At 40.5% G+C, this 20,589-nt stretch overlaps 1 protein-coding gene across 1 annotated transcript; it reads left to right on the top strand.

Moving 5' to 3' along the window:
• Positions 1-14,475: 14,475 nt before the first annotated feature.
• On the top strand, positions 14,476-20,362 carry LOC147857238 (calcium-dependent protein kinase 26-like). The gene is made up of 7 exons (XM_087328935.1): positions 14,476-15,488; positions 16,360-16,503; positions 17,457-17,609; positions 17,829-17,944; positions 18,156-18,323; positions 19,077-19,301; positions 19,946-20,362. The coding sequence occupies exons 1-7, from the start codon at positions 14,549-14,551 to the stop codon at positions 20,084-20,086; spliced, it is 1,887 nt and encodes a 628-aa protein (XP_087185061.1). The 5' UTR covers positions 14,476-14,548; the 3' UTR covers positions 20,087-20,362.
• The last annotated feature ends 227 nt before the right edge of the window (positions 20,363-20,589 follow it).

Below are 20,589 nucleotides of genomic sequence, written 5' to 3'. Positions count from 1 at the left end.
ACGGAAGCCCACAACTTCCTGCTACAATCGTCAATGAAGGTCACGAAATACTGTGAACCACCATGCGACTTCGTGTCCACATAGCATACGTCTGTATGCATGAGTTCCAATGGCATTTTCTTTCTCATCGGGGGCCTCGTTCGGAAGGATGTTCGATTCTACTTACTGGCCAAGAAATCTGTGCACTTCTCAAGTTGCACATTCTTCACCTCAGGAACGAGGTTGTCCTCAGAAAGCTTTCGCATCCCCTTCTAGCTCATATGGCACAACCTCTTGTGCCATAGTTCACCGATCGTGTCGACTGCCATGTTTGCTTCCCCTCAGCATATTCGAGCATTCATTATGTATAGTGTGTTGGCCTTCCGAGCTCAAGCCATGATCAGACTTCCTCGGCAGAACTTCATGACACTGTTTCAGATGCTACCCGTGTAGCATTCATCATCTAGCCTACCGGCTGATATTAGGTTCAATCGAACCTCAGGAACGTGTCGTACATCTCTCAACATGAGTTTGCACCCACCCGGTTGAGGTTTCCAAACACACATCTCCAATGTCGACGATTCAACATGCTCCTTCATTTCCCATCTTAACGGATCCGAGATCTCCGGCTCTATAGGATGAGAATTACTTTTGGTCAGGGGTTAGGTGGAACAACGCACACGAATCGACCACCCATATCAATTCTTCGCTAGCGAGATTCACTTCTTTTTGCTCATTGATGAGCAACAACTCCTCCTTACTCACAGCAATTGCTAAGGTGTTCTTTCTGTCCGGGATTTTCTTCAGCTCTACACCATCAGCTCCCCCTTTCTCCTTTTGAAAGTGTCGACAATTTTTCTGGAAGTTCCCTGGCTTCCCACAATAGAAGCACGTTGTCGTGAAGGATTTGCTTCACGATATAAAAATAAACTTAAATGTTGTATTTAATAATATTTCAAACACTTGAACCCACAACCTTATAAACCAAGCACAATGTATATACCACTAAGCTAGGCTATTTGTTTTTAAAAATGTTCTCAAGAATGCTTCACTATATAAGAATAAACCTAAATATTGTATTAAGTAAAATTGAGGGATTTGAACCCTCAACCTTGTATACCAAGCACAAAGCCTACACCACTAAGCTAGGTTATTTATTTTAAATTTTTATGTCCATCATTATAGTTATCCCATATATATTTTCATACATGGGAGCTTAGATGAGCATGATGGCTATCATGCATCACATGCATGTTATGCACCCACACATTATCATTTGCATGAGAACAACTATATAAAGAGGGGGAAGGAAAGTAAGGAAGAGAAACTTAGAAAATAAGATAATTAAACAAACAAGTTAGGTCTTTGGGAAGAGGCTCGTGTTTTGAAGTAAGAAATCAAAGAATTCATCAATCAAAGAAGTTAGTTCATTTGGTGAGGAGCCTCGTGTTTCAAAATCGGAGTCAAGATTTCGAATCTAGAGTTTAAGGAAGAAAAGTCGTATCTTGTATCAACATTGTACAGTTGGTAAAATCTTGTATTTTTAATATAAAGTTTGTTCTTATCATACCATTTCAATTCTTCAATGATACATTGTCTCTGTCTCTTGTCTATGCTCGTCTCTCTCTCGCACATTACTTCTAACTCTTGTTCTTCCTATCCTTAATCTTTCTAACATTGTTGCACAAGCCTTATAAAATATATAGCCAACTCCTTTTAACCTTAGTCCCCACGACTTCGCTGCACGAACCACAACTACCCCGACAACGTGGGTCTCCCCCTCAACTTCGACCTAGTCCCCGACTTATCTCGGTTCTATGAACTTCGATTTCGGCCTCTTCCCCGAATCGTGTCACTTTCCGTGACTAAAGCCTCCTGGTCGGTATTGGTCTCACGGTCCTTCCGGTGAGCGTCTTCATTCAGCAAGCTCGATTTCACCTGCTCTAGGGATAGATGTTTCCCTTCCGACCTGGTGTTTCCCAAAGTGACAACAAGCGTCTCCCAGCTATCCGGAAGGGATCCCAGCAACAATAATGCTAATACTTCGTCGGCCAGAGGTACTTCTAGAGATGTGGTTTGGTTCATCAATCCTTGGAAGGCATTGATGTGCACCGCCATACTGGAGCCATCCTAATACCGAAGCCTCACGATTTTTCGAAATACTGAGACTCGGTTCACGATGTTCTTGTTTTCGAACATGACGTCGATCTTCTTCCATAGGATGTCTGTTTCTATTTCTTCGCCGAAGTTGTTGTATAGACTCATGTCTATAAAACACCTTATGTATGTGGCGTCCTTCAGATGCAATACTTCCCACATCGTTGCATCAATCTTGTCTGGTCTTTTATCTCTAAATTACACTGGCAGCCAGAGGTCTTTGTACACGAGCATGTCTCTCATCTTCGACTTCCACACTGAATAGTTGGAGCCAGTTAGCTTAAATATGCCGCCGAACAAATCTTCCATAGCTCTGATACCACTTTGTTAGGAATCGATCGGCCACAACCGTTTTCACATTCGTATTCGTGTGTAGAAACCAAGAACTAGTACACATATAGGAAAAAGTGAAGGCACTGAGACACCGATATTTTATGTGGAAAACCTGAAATGGGAAAAACCACAGGGGTCCACAAAACCCGAGAAAACATATCACTATAGTAGAGAGGAAGTACAAATACAGAACTCGGAGGCAACATCCTCAAGATCTCCTTCGTCTAACAGACGACTACAGAGTTACACTCTCACTCTCTCACTCACGGTTACAAAGGCAACTACCTCGTTCTAACTTTTCAATAATGATCAACAACTCTTACTATAAAGCAACTTTCTAGCTATTTACAAGTATAGCCCCCATGAGGCATTTTAGATTATTTACAATTATAGTCTTCCGAAACTATTTCGGCCTCGGCCGAGATACTCACCAACATGGTACTTCTCTTCCCATCCAGAGGGACATGTTTCCCAACAGAACCTAGGTCTTTCGACCATCAACCAGTTGAGCTTGCGGGGGAGTATAGATAAGGAGTCGTCTGACACGAAGTCAGACCAAAACAAATACAGGGGCTAGCCGACCCGAAGACCAGTCCGAACCAACTATTCGGCGACTAGAAGTTACGTTTGAAGGGGTGTGTTGAGAATCAAACTCAACTTCCCTGGTGTGGGAACACACTTTAGGAATACCCAAGTGTGTGAACATCCCACCTCCTTGTATTATAAACTAAGTGTCATAGAAGTTAAGTCCTATGATACATATTTAGTAGGTAGTTAAGTCTCCACCTCTTTTCCAAGTGGTGGTTGTAGTGAGAGAACATAGAGAGAAGGTGACTACATAAGCACCTTCTCCTCCTCTTTGTAACTGTTGTTGGCTATTGTTCCTCTTGTTCATACAATTTTACTATTTTCTGTATAACACATGTTATCTCTCTCTCACACATACACACACACACATACATACACCTTCCGCTACACAGAATCACCCCAATTCTTTACAGTCTTTAATTCACATTGGGTTGTTAGATATTCAAACTCTACACTCTTTTCAACCTAGTGAATAACTCTAATCACGCAAAAGCGCTACAAAAATCTAAAGAGAGAAAGTGAGGGTGTCCAAAGCAAAGGTAGAGCATGCAAGTAAAAAAACAAGTGTTGTGCATGCAAAAATAAAAACACCCACTTTTTTATTTTAGGAGAGAGCCTCTCTAATCCTGTAAAAAGGGGGAGAGGGTTCATTGTTTGGGGGGGAGGAAGTTAGAGATGCAGAATCACAACAAAATTCTAACGAGAGAAAGCAAGGGTGCCCAAAGCATGCCAGTAAAATAACAAGTGTGGTACATGCAAAAATAAAACACCCACTTTTTATTTTGGGAGAGAGTCTCTCGAATCCTATAAAAGGAGGGCGAGGTTTACTATTTTGGGGCCAGGGGGGGGGTTGGAGTTAGAGACGAAAAAGCGCTACAAAAATCTAAAGAGAGAAAGCAAGGGTGCCCAAAGCAAAGGTAGAGCATGCAAGTAAAAAAAGAAATGTGGTGCATGCAAAAATAAAAACACCCACTTTTTTATTTTAGGAGAGAGCCTCTCTAATCCTGTAAAAAGGGGGAGAGGGTTCATTCTTTGGGGGGGGAGGAAGTTAGAGACGCAGAAGCGTTGTGGAAATCCAAGAGAAAAAGCTAGGGTTGCAGATCAAGAGAGTGTGCGAGATCAATGACGACAAAAGGCAACGTGGCCGACATTAGTTGAAACATCATATCGAAACTTGAGGATATCCCCCTTGACCTCTACTCATGATCCTATCCTCTCTGTTTACTCCTATTTTATCCTAACCTTCATCTATCACTTGTTCACTCCATGTAACGGAGCCGCGAACTTTCTTGTTGTACTTTCACTCTCTTAAATTTACTATGGCTCACAAAATCTTAATTATAATTTTATTTCACTATTTTGTCCCAATCCTTGTTTGACTATCTGACACGAAGATTTCTCCATGAGGATCATGTCAAAAGGTTTGGCTCGGACATGATAGAAAAACAGGATCTCGGCCACAACCGAGTCAAAATGCGGAATAGGGAATCAAGCAGAATCGAGAGAAAACAAACGACATAGAGTTGCACAGGATATATCGTGGAAAACTCCAAATAGGGTAAAAAACCACGGGTGTCCGCAGACACCAAACAAATCGCTATAAGAAAGATGTACAACAACCCAAATACACACTCACACAGGCACCGACCTGAGTTCGTTCACTTCGCGGACTGGTGGTTACAATAGAGGCACTCTTAGTGTGTGTGTGTGTGTGTGTGTGTGTCTCTCTCTCTCACACACACACACACTTTGTCTGTTCTGGCTATGGAGGCAACGACCTTGCATGCGCAATATTCAGTTACACTCTATTGCACTCAACAAGACAATTCTCACTAACTCTAACCCCAACTATTGTTTGCCCTAGTTATCTTTATACTTAGATAACTTTCGGGTTATTTACATGGTTGGCCTGAGAAGGCTTGACTCAAACCTATTTACATTTTCCTTTTCTTCTGAATTCGGCCCATCCGAAAGGGACCTAATTCCCAACAAACTCCCCCTTCACTTCGGATGTGGCTTTACCAATCCGACATGCTCCTAGCCTTTATGCTGACAATACCTTTGTCAGCATGTTAGATTCGTTTTCCGATGTGTGGATCTTTGTCAAAGCAAACTCTCTATCTTCTACCTACTCTCGGAGCCAATGGTATCATCTTTGAATATGTTTGGTCCTTGAGTGGTAGGCCGCATTCTTAGCAAGGTGGATGGAACTTTGGTTGATGCAGTAGAGTCGGAATTCACCTTGTCGAATTCCTAACTCTCTGACAAACTCCTTCATCCATATCTGTTCCTTGCCGGCTTCGACAACTGTCATGTACTCGGTTTCCGCGGTCGACAATGCGACTGCCTTCTGCAACCTTGATTGTCATGAGATGGCTCCCCTTGCACAAGTCATCACATACCCAGGCGTGGATCGACTGGTATCTACATCAGTCAACATGTCCGAGTCGGTAAAGCCTTCTAACATAAGGTTACCTAAATTGAATCGGAGACATATGCTCGAGGCGCCTTTTAGGTACCGAAGTATCCATTTGACTGTAGCCCAATGCTCTCTTCCAGGGTTGCTCATGTATTGGCTAAAGACTCCAACAACATATCCAATGTCCGGCCTGGTACATGTCATCACGTACATTAAGCTTCTGATTGTTGAGGCATATGGTACCTTCATAATCTCAGCTTTCTCCATCTTCGTCTTCGGACACTATGTCGACAATAGCTTGCTATTTTTCAGGAGTGTCGTACCAACCAGTTTCGCGCTTTCCATGCCAAATCGTTGGAGCATCTTTGTCACGTATTTTTCCTATGACAGACATAACATCTTCTTTGTTTGATCCCGGACTATGTGCATCCCCAAGATTTGTTTTGTCGGAACCATGTCTTTCATTGAGAATGGCGTGCTCAAGGCCTTCTTCAGCATTCGAATCTTCACTTGGCTCCGTCCGACAATTAGCTTGTCGTCCACATATAGTAGGAGAACAAGACAATCTCCTCCGTTGAACTTCTTCACAAACACACAATGGGCAGTCTGTGTTTTGTGGTACCCTTGGTCGATCGTGAAGGATTCGAACTTCTGGTACCATTGTTGGGGAGCCTGCTTCAATCCATAAAGGCTCTTCCTCAACCGACACACCAAATTTTCCTTTCCCTTCTTGATGAAACCTTTTGGTTGCTGGATATAGATTTCTTCCTCTAAATCTCCATGCAGAAAGGTCATCTTGACATCCATCTGTTCGACTTCTAGATCCATGTTGGCTGCTATCCTCAGCATTGTTCGGATGGAGGTCATTTTTACCACCGGGGCAAATATTTCGTCGAAATCGACTCCTTTCTTCTGTTGGAAACCCTTTACCACAATGCGGGCTTTGTACCTCGGTGGGTTTCCGACATCTCCCAGTTTCAACTTGTATACCCACTTGTTTCGGAGCGCCCTCTTTCCTTTGGGCAGCTCCATCAATTCATATGTGTGGCTCTCATGCAAGGAATCCATCTCGTCCTACATGACACTTAACCACTTGCAGGTGTGGGTGTCTTTCTTCGCTTCCTCGAAGTTCTCTGACACCCGACTGGCCTCCAACCGATCCGACACCTTCTCCAAATCAGACCCCAACTGGCTTTTGATTTCTGATTGTCGTCCCGAATTCGGTCAATCTCCATGTTCTTCGGTCGGCCGTCGGATTCCGACTATTCGGGAGGATGTGATCTTCTCTAACTCCTAGTTGACAATAGTCTTCTCCTCCATGAAGACTATGTCTCAACTCCGAATGACCTTCTTGTCGACTAAGTCCCATAGTCGGTAGCTGAATTTGTCATCTCCATAGCCGAGAAATATGCATGGCTGAGATTTTGGATCCAATTTTCTCCTTTGATCCTTAGCCACATGCATGTAGGCAAGACAGGCGAACACCTTCAGGTGTCAGTATGACACGTCTTTGCCGATTCAAACCCTTTGTGGAACATCTCCGTCCAAGGATGCCGAGGGTAATCTATTAATCAGGTACATTGTTGTCATCAACACCTCAATTCAAAACATCTTGGACAACTTAGAGTTGGCATAAAAGGCCGAATCCTTCCACTTTGTATCTTAGTGTGAACACGTCCAAATAGTTAGGGCTTAGTATATAAGCTCTAACCTAACACTGTAACAACAATCTTGTATCTAGAGTCTCTGAGAGTGTAAGAGTAACGGAATAATGAGAGCTTCCATTAGAGCTTCGAACTATGTCTACATTTCCATCATTTCTTTTGTCATACTCTTTGTGTTGTTTGTTGTGCACATAGCCTACAAGTCCTTACATACTTCCGGACACATCTCAAACGCCATACCCCACACTTAGCATGTGCTAACATACTTCGGACCCTTTCCATTATGGTCTAGTTCATCCTCTCGGCCAGCCCGTTGAGCTCTGGCGTCTTCGGCATGGTGTATTTGAGTCAGATTCCCTTCTCCGGACAATATTGTTCGAACTGTCCTCGGTATTCTCCTCCATTGTGTGCTCGAACTACCTTCAGCTTCCGGACGGTTTCTCTTTCGACTCTAGCATGAACTTCTTTGAAGACGGATAGTACTTGATCCTTCATCTTTGGCGTGGAGACTCACAACTTCCAGTTGTGGTCATCTATGAAGGTCACAAGTACTGCAATCCGGCATGTGACTTTGTGTCCACTAAGCATACATCGTTATGCATGAGTTCACGCAGTGCCTTCTTCCTTGTCGGGGGCTTGGTTCGGAAGGAGGTTTTGTTTTGCTTGCCGGCCAAGCAGTCAGTGCACTTCTCAAGCTGCATGTTCTTCACCTCCGGAATGAGGTTATCATCGGCAAGTCTCTGCGTCCCCTTCTCACTCATGTGACATAATCTCTTGTGCCACAGTTCGCCGACAATGTTGGCTGCCAAGTTTGCTTCTTCCTAACATATCCGAGCACACATCAAATACAACGTGCTTGTCTTTTGGGCTTGAGCCACAATCAGGCTCCCTTTGCAGAACTTCATGATGTCGTTCCAAATGCTACCCATGTAGCCTTCGTCATCTAGCCGACCGACTGATATTAGGTTCAATCGAACCTCTTGAACGTGTTGAACATCCTTGACTACTAGTCGATACCTAGTCGATGTTACTAGACACACATCTCCAACAACGACTATCTGACATGCCCCTTCATTCCCATCGTTACTAGGTCGTGGTCTCCTACCTTGTAGGATGAGAAACACTTTCTATCGGGGGTCAGTTGGAACAACGCACCCAAATCGACTACCCATGTCGATTCATCGTCAACAAGATTTAGTTAATTCTGCTCACTTATGAACAACAATTCATCCTCGCTTGTCGCGATTGCCAACATTGTCGTGAAGATCCGTCACTACGCGCGGATCGTGAGGCGGAACCGTCGGGGTTCTGGACCGGAAGGATTCGAAGTCGGTACAAGCTTTAGTGAGGAAGTATTTAAGATAGATTAGGAAAGAGAGAAGTTGAGATTAAACGCTTGACTTTCGATTGAGAGAGATTGATTGAACTTTTATCTTTAGATTTAAGAAACAAGTTGCACAATCAATTCAATAACAAATTTTCTTCTTCTTAATTTCATAACCCAAAAGAGCCTAACCCTTCTTCTTTTTCATCCCTTCTTTTATAGATGCTCTCATGCATATGATGCATGTGAGGGTACAAGACATGCATAAAATGCAGGTTTGCCATTTGGCGCTCATGTATTACATGTGGCGCTCATTTTAGCTCTCATGTATGAGAATTTACATGTAAAAGTACAATGATAGAAATATAAATTCAACTAAATGTCATGGCTCAGTGGTAAGCCAATTGACTCCTAACTTGGAGGTGCAAAGTTTGAATCCTTACTTGCCCTCCTTGTATATGTATATATATATATGTATATGTATATATATTTATATATTTATTTATCTAGTCGCGGGACGCCAGTTCGCCGGCGTCGGATGCCACCAGTTACCGGTGGCTGCCGCCTCGCCGGATGCCGTCGTCTCACCAGTGCCGGATGTTGCCAGTTACCGGTGGTCGTCGCCTCGCTGGATGTCGTCGTCTCACCGGCGCCGGATGTCGTCACCTCGCCGTCGCCGGATGCCATTGGTGTGCCGTCGGATGTCAGTTCCGCCGGATCACCGGCTCCATCGTCGGTCCGGTTTTGGTTGGCCAAAAACCTTTACGAGTAACTAGGCCATCTCCACTCTTAGTTCAAGTTACCTTGAACTCTCTATGCTCCACACATAGACACAAAGATAATAGCTTTTGCTCTACCTTATATATGATGAGAGCCGTATTTGTCGTGCCTATGTGGGATATCTCACAGTTTTCTCTTTTTCTTTCACAAACTTTATACCCTCATATCTTGACATTTAGTTGTCCGTTTCTTGTGTAATAAAGTGCATTCGAAAGCTCTTGAAGACCTCCATCATTTTGTACTTGGATATTAAACTTATTTAAAATGTTATCTTCACTATTATTGTTTTATGTGATTCATACTCGATTTTGTACGTTTTATGTGATTTTCACACTATTGCCGAAAATCTTCACAACAACGTTCCTTTTCAATCCGAACTCTTCTTCGAGTCAGCGTTGTTAGCTCCCCCTTTCTCCTTTCGGAAGTGCCAACAATTCTTCTAGAAGTGCCCTGGCTTCCCACAATAGAAGCACGTGGGCCTCAACCTTGACTTCGACCTTGTCCCCGACTTCTCTCGGTTCTGGGGACTCTTGTTTCGGCATCTCCATCTATGTGTGTCACTTTTCGTGACTAGGGCCTTCGGGTCGGAAATTGCCTCCTTGTCCTTCCAACGAGCTTCCTCATCCAACAAGCTCGATTTTACTCTTGCCAGGGATAAGTTTTTCCCTTCCGGTCCGACATTGCCCAGTGTGACCACCAACGTCTCCCAGCTATTCGGGAGGGATCTGAGCAACAACAATGCCAGTACCTCATCGGTTAGAGGTACTTCGAGTGAGGTCGTCTAGTTTATTAGCCCCTGGAAGGCGTTCGTATGTTTTGCAATACTGGCACTATCCTGATACCTGAGTCTCACTATTTTTCGGAATATTGAGACTCGATTCACAACATTCTTGTTTTCTAACATGATGTCGATCTTCTTCCAAAGTTCATGAGCCTTGTTCTCTTCATTGAAGTTGTTATACAGGCTCATGTTGATGAAGTATCTTATGTATGCAGTTGTCTTCATGTGCATTACCTCCCATGTTGATGCAACGATCTTGTCTAGTCTTTTGTCTCCAAACTGTACCGGCAACCAACATGTCTCTCATCTTCAACTTCCACACTGAATAGTTGGAGTCAGGTAGCTTGAACATACCCCCTAATGAGTCTTCCATTTTTCTAATATGCTCTGATACCACTTTGATAGAAAAACAAGATCTCGGCCACGACCGAGTCGAATGCGGAATAGGGAATCAAGCAAAATCGAGAGAAAACAAATGAAATAGAGGTGCACAAGATATATCATGGAAAACCCCAAATACGGTAAAAGCCCATGGGTTCCCACAGACACCAAACAAATCACTATAAGAAAGATGTACAACAACCCGAATACACACTCACACAGGTACCGACCTGAGTTCGTCCACTTCGCCAACTGGCGGTTACAACATAGGCACTCTCTCTCTCTCTCTCTCTCTCTCTCTCTCTCTCACACACACACACACACACACTTCGTCTATTCTGGCTATGGAGGCAACGACCTCACACACGCAGTATGCAGTTACACTCTACTGCACTCAACAAGACAATTCTCACTAACTCTAACCCCAACTAATGTTTGCCCTAGTTATCTTTATACTTAGATAACTTTCAGGCTATTTACATGACTGGCCTGAGAAGGCTTGACTCAAACCTATTTACATTTTCCTTTTGTCCTGAATTCAGTCCATCTGAAAGGGACCTAATTCCCAACAGGAATTTCAAGCTTGGGACATAAAGTTACGTGAATTTCATGAAAGTGGCATAAATCAAGTCATTGAATCGTCTTGTTGGGAAATTCATCACGTCAATATGAGCCTTTGATTCTAAAGAGCCTTTGACTCTAGGGAGCATTCGAGTCTAAGGAGCCTTCAATTCATCGCATTTGGAAACTTGAATCAACCCATCCTCTCTAGTTCAAGTCCTCGATGGTCCCGCTTAGATTTCACACGCATGTGTGTAACTTCTCGTCAACGGTTTGAAACCGGGATGAAACCGTTTAAATTGAATCGTTGAACCCCAAACTGAACCGACTGTTAAAAAAAACTTGAAGCTCAAACGAACAAAACTGTTTAAATCGTTAAGATGTTAAGCCACAGTTTCGTGGTTCAATTTGGTTCCAACTAAACTGTTGCCAAATGCTAGCTTTTGGAGAGCTTTACATTTCTTCGAAATCACTCATACAAGTTACGTGTTGAGGGAGCATCATGACATCATCCCTCAAATATGAAGACATGCAAGGTACACAATGAAGACTAGTGGAGGATGAATATGATATACTTATCACATGCTTAGCTTTATGTTTCTCCAAACTCACTCATACAAGTTAAAGTGTCAAGGTAGCATCATTCATATAAGATGAATATTTATTTGGTCCCATAGGTCAAAGTTGGCCTCCTAGAGGATGATAGAACATTTATTCTATTCTCCTCTCTGTCAACATATATATAATAGTTGAGAATGTGTTACAAAATACAATGTCATAAAATGATGCAAATCTACAATGACAATCACTACCTCTCAAGAAAGTTGTTTCCTCATGCAAAAATAAATGCTTTTCAGCAAAAATAGATGCTTTTCGACAAAAATAAATGCTTTTCAAATAAGGACATGCTTTGTAATGCTTTCTAATTTTGATATTTTGATAAGGATGGGAAATTTAATACTTGCTCTTCTCTTGGTCACTAAAGAGGAATGGAAATTGATAAGGAAAACTTGTAGGATGGAAACCAATAGGCTATTGAAAGGAGATGTGATACCAACTTCAATTCTTCACTATCTCCTCATGTGCTATTACTGATCGCATGTTGCACCATCCCCCCTCCTCTCAGCTCAATAAAGTTCTTGAAATCGAGAATCACTAGTCGATTCCACACCTACCATGTAAAAATAAATTAATTTTGGGTACATTGGTCAAAATTTATCTTTGAGGATGATAATAAAACCTATCTATCTATCCATCTCTTAATGTCTTGAGCTACATTTTTGGCCAGAACTAAAACGAGAAGTCTCCATACCAAGTGTTTGAGCTCACTTGAACACGCTTGGTTCTATTCTTGATGAAAATGTGTCATTCCTAATCAAATCTAATGTGCAATTTGTCCAAGGTAACAAATTTTCAAAATCAAAATCTTCTTAACATTTTTACTTGATGCTTGCAAAATGTATTTAACTAGTTGTACATTTTTGCATGATATACTACAATAGTTGTCATGAAACTTCTCAAAACCCGGGGTTCCAAATAGAAAATCCAATATCTTGAAATGAAATGAAAACCATTACCAATCTTAATATCCAAAGGTTTAGGGAGTTAACTTTCAAGAGATCACGTAGGTTACTTTTGGGATTAGTTGTATTTGTAGGATGTCAGTTGGTTGACCTATGAGATTTGTCATGTTGAGATACAAGGATCAATCATATCAAGGAGTAGCCTCCACCATTGAGATGTTGACAATTGAGAAGGATGGTGATGAATCAAGACAACGTTGGTTACCTATGGGATTTATCATGTGGAGGAGATACAAGGCTAGGTCAAATTGGGGGGTTGTGTAACATAGCTCAACTTGGATTGGATGGCCTCAAGCCAAGTGGCTTGGTTCCAAGACGATGAAAGAAAAAGAAGCAAAGCTTGAGCCAAAACCAAGGTGCTCACGAGTTGCACTTGAGCCATGGATTATTTGCTTGAATGGCTTGGTTGAATGGCTTGGAAGCCAAAGCCAAGCTGGGAAATGGGGATTGAAGTCGAGATGAGACAAGCAGGCAAGCTATGGCTTGAGCCGTTAGTTTGTTGATTCGTATTCGACAGTTGTTGCGATATCAATGAGATGAGACGAGCAAGCAAGCTGTGGCTTCGGCCGCTAGTTTGCCGATTCCTATTCAATAGTACCCACGATATCAATGAGGTTGAACTTGGTTGATGATAGGGACCATGCTTTTCTGATTCGGATGGATGTATGTATTGTATGTCTATATGCATGCATGCATGTTATGTATGTATCATGTGTACTGTATGTATGTAATGTATGTATTGTATGTCTATATGCATGCATGCATGTTATGTATGTATCATGTGTACTGTATGTATGTATGTAACGTATGTATGTATGTATGTATGTAATGTATGTATGTATGTATGTATGTACGTATGCATGTAATGTATGTTATGTATGTATGTAATGTATGTATGTAATGTATGTATGTATGTATGTAATGTATGTATGCATGTAATGTATGTTATGTATGTATGTTATGTATGTTATGTATGTATGTATGTAACGTATGTATGTATGTAATGTATGTATGCATGTAATGTATGTTATGTATGTATGTTATGTATGTTATGTATGTATGTATGTAACGTATGTATGTATGTATGTATGTATGTATGTATGTATGTATGTATGTATGTATGTATGTATGTAATGTATGTATGCATGTAATGTATGTATGCATGTAATGTATGTAATGTATGTAATGTATGTATGTATGTATGTAATGTATGTATGTAATGTATGTATGTATGTATGTATGCATGTTATGTATTGTATGTAGATTTATACACACTACTAACCTCCAAGATTGAAGAAGAAGAAGAAGAAGAAGAAGAAGAAGGGAGAGATTAAGTAGGAATATAGCTACCTACTACTGAATTGGCGGCCCCTCCTCTAAATCCGTTAACCCATGAAAGCGACATTTCCTTCTCTTCAAAATAAAAAACAAAAAGAAAACAAAGAATTTGCCCACCTCGGATTTGAACCCTTCACCTCCTCCTCCTCCTCCACAAGTCAAAATCCAGCTTCAATTTCTACGTTGAAAATTGAAATTATGAAGCCTCTCTGTCTCTGTCTCTGTCTCTGTTTTGATGTATTAAGTCTTGCATTTGTTTGATAAAGAGATAGAGAGACAGAGACAGAGGTGCTCTGTTCCAATCCAGCACCTCTGTTTCCTGACATAAATCCTTTGATTGAGGAAGAGAGAGGCGGGAGCCCCCCCCCCCCCCCCCCCTGTTTTCTCTCATGTGGGTCTTTTTTTTGTTTTTTTGTTTTTTTTTGAATCTACTTTTCTTCTGATGTGAAAAAAAACTCTTTGGTGAAACCTCTCGGAGAGAGATTGGGAACTAGAGAGAGCCCTGTTTCCTTCCGTGATTATGTACTCTTATCAAAACCCTATATCATATAGGGCTAATATCTGAAGAGGTTTGCTTTAGCATAATAAGAAGAAGAATAAGTAGCCACATTTCTCTTTGAATCATTGCATTTATACAACTTCAATTCAAGTATAAAATCCATGGGAAACTCATGTATTACCTCCAGCTACAACAAGAATGGTTTCCTTCCTGGTGGTGATGATTCGAGTCTATACTGGTTTTGGAAATCTGATCAACCCCCAGTCTCGGAAAGTAGCGAGGTATCGCCTGAACATAGCGAGATCACGAACAAGAAGAAACATGACAAAGATAGTGCGATAACTCTGGTAAGCCCTCCGAAACCACCTGATACCATTTCCATAATGAAACCACCTCAATATGACAATGACATGATTAAACCACCTGATACCATTTCCATAATGAAACCTCCTCAACCTGACAATGACATGATTAAAGCGCCTGACACCATCGATGTGACAAAACCATCTCTCATTGTGTCACAAAACATGCAAGAAGAACAAGCGGTAAAGACAGGGGACAAACCCTTTGTAAGCCCAGTGAAAAGCTTAACATCATCAGTGCTTGGAAGGAAAACCGAAAACCTCAAAGAAATATATGTGCTAGGGAGGAAATTAGGTCAAGGTCAATTTGGAACCACATTCTTGTGCACTGAGAAGAGCACCGGTAAGGAATATGCATGCAAATCGATTGCGAAGCGGAAAATCATTTGTCAAGAGGATGTTGATGATGTGGTTCGAGAAATACAGATAATGCATCATTTATCGGGACATCCCAACATTGTGACTATTAAAGGAGCGTATGAGGATATGTTCTCGGTGCATCTAGTCATGGAGCTATGTACTGGAGGAGAGCTTTTCAATCGGATTGTTCAAAGGGGTCATTATAGTGAGAGGAAAGCGGCAGAACTCACCCGGACAATCGCCGGGGTTGTTGAGGCATGCCATTCTTTAGGTGTGATCCATCGGGATCTGAAACCTGAGAATTTCCTTTTCTCCGATAAGAAGGAGGACTCTCCTTTGAAGACGATTGATTTTGGGCTGTCTGTTTTTTTCAAACCAGGTACTTTCCATATCTATATCTATATCTATATCTATATCTATATCTATATCTATATCTATATCTATATCTATATCTCTGTATATGCTAATACTTATCATATGTGTCTGGAGGTTGGGGATCACTAGACAAAAATGCTCTATATCATTTACATTCAATGTCTATTTAGAAACCCCACCTATGCCCAATCTTTTTTTCATGAAGAATATGCACCCCTTTTTCTGTTTTAATGTCTATACCCCCCTTTTGATGATACCCTTCTACATGTAAAAAATGTGTAAAAGGCTGGGTTCAAAATCCCCATACTACACACATGCTATGGTTTTTACATATTTATGATTGACCCCCTATAGTCAAGTGTATGTAATTTTGTCATAAAGAGGTACTTTTTACCAAGTGTTGTTAATCAGCATACACATCAATAATAATGATATTGTCAGGGGTTCATGAAGGCTAGATTAGGCCATTTAGCTATTAGGCAGGCAGCCTATGGATGGATAAATATTGATGGTTATGGTCCGGACATGGATTTAGAACTAGACCTAGGGTTAATTGGTATATTAAAGGGCTATATATTCTGTCTAGGTTCTACACACACACACACACACACACACTCTCTCTCTCTCTCTCTCAGTTTCCTATATAGGTGATTAAATCAATACGAGTTCTAGTCTATGGCTTGACACCGTTTGTATTGTGTGCATTGACTCCAAGGTAGAAGCTCGATTGGGTAAGAATCTTGTAGCTTTCTACATGTTTGATTGTTGAAATGTGGTTAGTTATGTTATCTTTAAGGAGAGTGAGATCCTAATTAAAAACCTGATGATTTTTGTTGCTTTCAAATATATCTACAACATGCTGGGTTTTCTTGCAGGTGAAACTTTTCAGGATGTTGTGGGGAGTCCATATTACGTTGCCCCGGAAGTATTGCTCAAATCGTATGGCCAGGCAGCAGATGTTTGGAGCGTTGGAGTTATACTCTACATTCTGCTTAGTGGGGTTCCCCCTTTCTGGGCAGGTACTTACCACATTACCTAATCTGTCTCTATTTGGGACTGAAATATTGTGCCCTTCTAAGTGTTTGGGATTTTCCCACATTATTCTCTTGCGAAAAATAGGAATGAGGCTTCTGTTTGGGTGTTTTTGGGGCTGCTTTGCAAAGAAAATGTCATATTTCACTTAATTCCAAAATGATCAATCCCTGGCGTTTTGGAATCCTCACTAAAATCTTCCATTGATAGGTCAACTGATAGGATTTTAGTACCACCTCTCGATTCAGAAGTATACCAATGATAATGACGGTTCTTTTCAGTTCTTATTTCAAGTTTCCTAACCTAAATATTTAGACACTCCAAATGCAGAAGTGGATTGATGATATGCCATTTCTTTCCAGTTCTTATTTCAAGTTTCCTAACCTAAATATTTAGACACTCCAAATGCAGAGGTGTATTGATGATATGACATTTCTTTCCAGTACTTATTTTGAGTCCAAATTTGTTCTAATATATGTGGGAGTAATCTGGAATTTTAGCTACAAAGTTGCTCAAAAATCTGTGTTGTAGTCCTAGATAAGTTGGATTGTTTTCAGAAGCTAGATTAATCCCAGACAAATGAGAATGCTGTCCTAATTATAGTTTTGTCTTTTTGCAAATGTAGCTTGACATGGCAACTGAAATATTGCATAGTCTGAGAATGAAGTTGATTTTAAAGATTAGTTTTTGATATTATTTCTTAAAGTTCAATCTGGAATTTAGTTAAAATTCATTTTGAAATAAGGTATAATGTTCTTGGATAAGCTAAAATTTACGTTCCTAGGTATAGAAGTACTCTGTGAATGTAGCTTGACTCCTGAGATTTACATATTAATGCTCATTAGTTTTAAGATTTTCCCATACTTAAATTTAGTCTTGCTATTGGCCTTGTAATCTCATATAGTCACATGTTTTTGTCTCATATTTTCCTCTTCACCAGAGACCGAACAAGAGATTTTCGATCAAGTTCTAAATGGAGAACTAGATTTTGTTTCTGATCCTTGGCCGACCATCTCAGAGAGTGCAAAGGACTTGATCCGAAAGATGGTGGTTCGAAATCCTGAAAAACGATACACAGCTCACGAAGTCTTATGTAAGATTTAATGGTTTCATATGATTTGTATTAGGGACATTACCAGAAATTTCCCTCTTGTTGTACACAGCATTAAAGAAATTCATTATGATGGGTGGGATATGCTGGTAAAATTTCAAAACTTTAGGGATATCCTCTTCAAATGTCCAAGGAGCTAGTTATTTTTTGTTTTGTATTTCCTATTTTTTCAACAGATTGAAATTTTTTGTTGCATAATAGGCCATCCTTGGATTAGAGAAGATGGTGTAGCTCCGGATAAACCAATTGATTCAGCTGTACTCACGAGAATGAAACAGTTTATGGCAATGAACAAGATGAAGAAAATAGCTTTGAGGGTATATAATCATGATCATTAGCAAATTACTGTCATCTATTTTTTCCATTTTGTAAACATAAAATAGCTTTTCTTCTCCTAATAGAGAATGCATTAATGTCATGTTATTTTATTTTTTCAATTTTTAGTTTGTAAAGTCAAATTGTATTAATTTAGAAACAATGAAAATTTTATTTCCTTTATACCATATGATTTAATATCTATATATGCAGGTCATTGCCGAGCGTCTATCTGAAGAGGAAATTGCTGGATTGAAAGAAGTGTTCAAAATGATCGATGCTGATAATAGCGGTTCCATAACTTTCGATGAGCTCAAAACAGGGCTGAAAAAACTAGGCTCTAGTCTTTCAGATACCGAAATTCAAACCCTTATGGAAGCTGTAAGTTTACCGATAGCACATGCACAGTGTTCCTTATCTAAGTACATATATGAATTCATACTAATATTCGTAAGTAAATTAATGCATATCTTAACTGCAGCCTGATACACATATGATAATGATTTCTAGCTATTTCGTGAGGGTCTAGTTTATAATGATAATAGCCTAGATATATTAAGTGATGGGATTCTATGTGTGGCAATGCACATCTAGAACAGCAAAATGCACATCCAATGTAATGACCTAGTCATGGGGTAAAATTTTTTATCTGATAAGGACCTAGTTATCGATGATTGGGATCCCAAGTGTTTTAATGTGTATATATTACAACCCAATACACATTCGATTGTGACTGGTAATGACTGGCCTACTTAACGATTGTCAAGATTGTCAAAGCACATCTAATAAAACCCAGTTATCTAATAAGAACCTACTTATTGATGGTTGAATTTTGAAAATGTGGATGCACATCTAATACAACCAATGCACAAAGTATCTGGTAATGACTGGAGTAAAGGATGTAGTGATTGCTGGGTTCATGGCCTAGTTAACAGTAAATGACCTAGCCTATCCAGTAATGAATTAGTTAGGTAATACTCAACAACTGAGGTATGCAGTAAAGGATGTGGTGATTGTTGGGTTAAAGGCCTAGTTAATCCGGTGAACAGCCTAATTATTGATGATGGGGAGTATTCTTTTGGCGTTGTGCATGCTCAATTTATTTGTTGTTAAATTAGTCTTTGTGTGTTTTAGGCTGATGTAGACAACAATGGCACGATAGATCATGGAGAGTTTATCGCGGCAACACTTAACCGTAACAAGATAGAACGCGAGGAGAACCTATTGGCAGCATTTTCATATTTTGACAAAGATCAGAGTGGCTATATCACAGTTGATGAGCTGCAACAAGCATGCAATGAGTTCAATATGGGTCATGCACATATCGAGGAGATGATAAAGGAGGCTGATCAAGATAATGTAAGAACTCTCCAATCTAGGCACACCACATTTGAAGTTGATGTTCACTACAGAAATTTTATCTATTTATTTATTCTCTTAGTTGTGAGGGCTGTAATTAGGAATCGACAATGGTTCGGTTTTTGGCCATGTCCAAACCAAACCAGTTAAGCCTAAACTGTTTTGGGGGTTTCCAAACCTGAACCGAACTGGTTCCTAAAACGGTTTAGTCAAGCTGATTAAGCCTTGAACAGCTTGGTAACCGGTTTAGCCTTAAACCGGTTTGAGCAATCCCAAACCGAGCTCAAACCGGTTAAGGTAGCTCAAGCCTAAACCGAACCGCCAAACCGTTGGTTCAGTTTAGGCTCCGTTGCCGATTCCTAGCTGTAATGTTAGTCGTACTTTTCGACGAAAGCGTTTTTGTTTTGATTGTAACAGCAAATGTTCTCTTTCTTATTTATTAATCAATGTGGCAAACCAAGGGAGGGGGGTGTGAGTTGAACTCTCGACTTATGTGGGGCCTTAGAAGGCCAATGGTTGCCTGAACCCACGTGCTTGGGGACACAAATATGAATTTGTTAGAAAAAATGGTGTGCATTGAATGAATTCCATGTGGAAATTATGGATCTTTTAATGCCTTGGCCACTCTCAATCGATGATAACAGGATGGTCGGATAGACTATACCGAGTTTGTTGCGATGATGAGGAAAGGCAATGGGGGTTTCGGACGGGCTGCGATGCGGAACAGTTTGACAACAAATGGAGGTGCACTTCGAGATGCTTTGCGCATCCGTTTGCCTTCGTAGTCTCGGATGGAACAAAAATTTGAAAGTCTTAGACGATTGGCAGTGCATTTCGAGATGCTTTTGCGCATCCGTTTGCCTTCGTACCGGATGGAAACACAAATTCTTATATGTACACATATAACCATCATGTTTTTTGGTGTTTTGGATGGTTGGATGGGACTCTAGTCTCTCACACAAATAGGCTTTGCAAATCAATGAAAATCCTTTTTTGTTCTGTGATGATAAGATACTACTATACTCTTAATATTATAAAAAGCAAACACATTTTGAGTGTAAGATTTTGATGTTCTTTTGACACTTGATTTGCTCGACCCTACTAATCGCAGCAGCGAATTAGGTAGATGGCATGTCGCCTAATAGAATCCAAAGGTTTGTTTACTTGCATTCATAATCAATAGATAAGAGGGAGCAACACATTACTTCCCAAAATCAATTTGAACTACTACCTCTTTCATTTGTAGTTGCAAATTCTTTCTTCCCAATGTTTGTTGATTAACTCTTTG

This window comes from Azolla caroliniana, unplaced genomic scaffold (assembly GCF_043228905.1).
Source record: "Azolla caroliniana isolate FFs.n. ecotype wild unplaced genomic scaffold, voAzoCaro1.0.p SCAF_12, whole genome shotgun sequence".
In the NCBI taxonomy this organism is placed as follows: Eukaryota; Viridiplantae; Streptophyta; class Polypodiopsida; order Salviniales; family Salviniaceae; genus Azolla; species Azolla caroliniana.
This window is presented reverse-complemented; position numbering and strand designations above follow the sequence as displayed.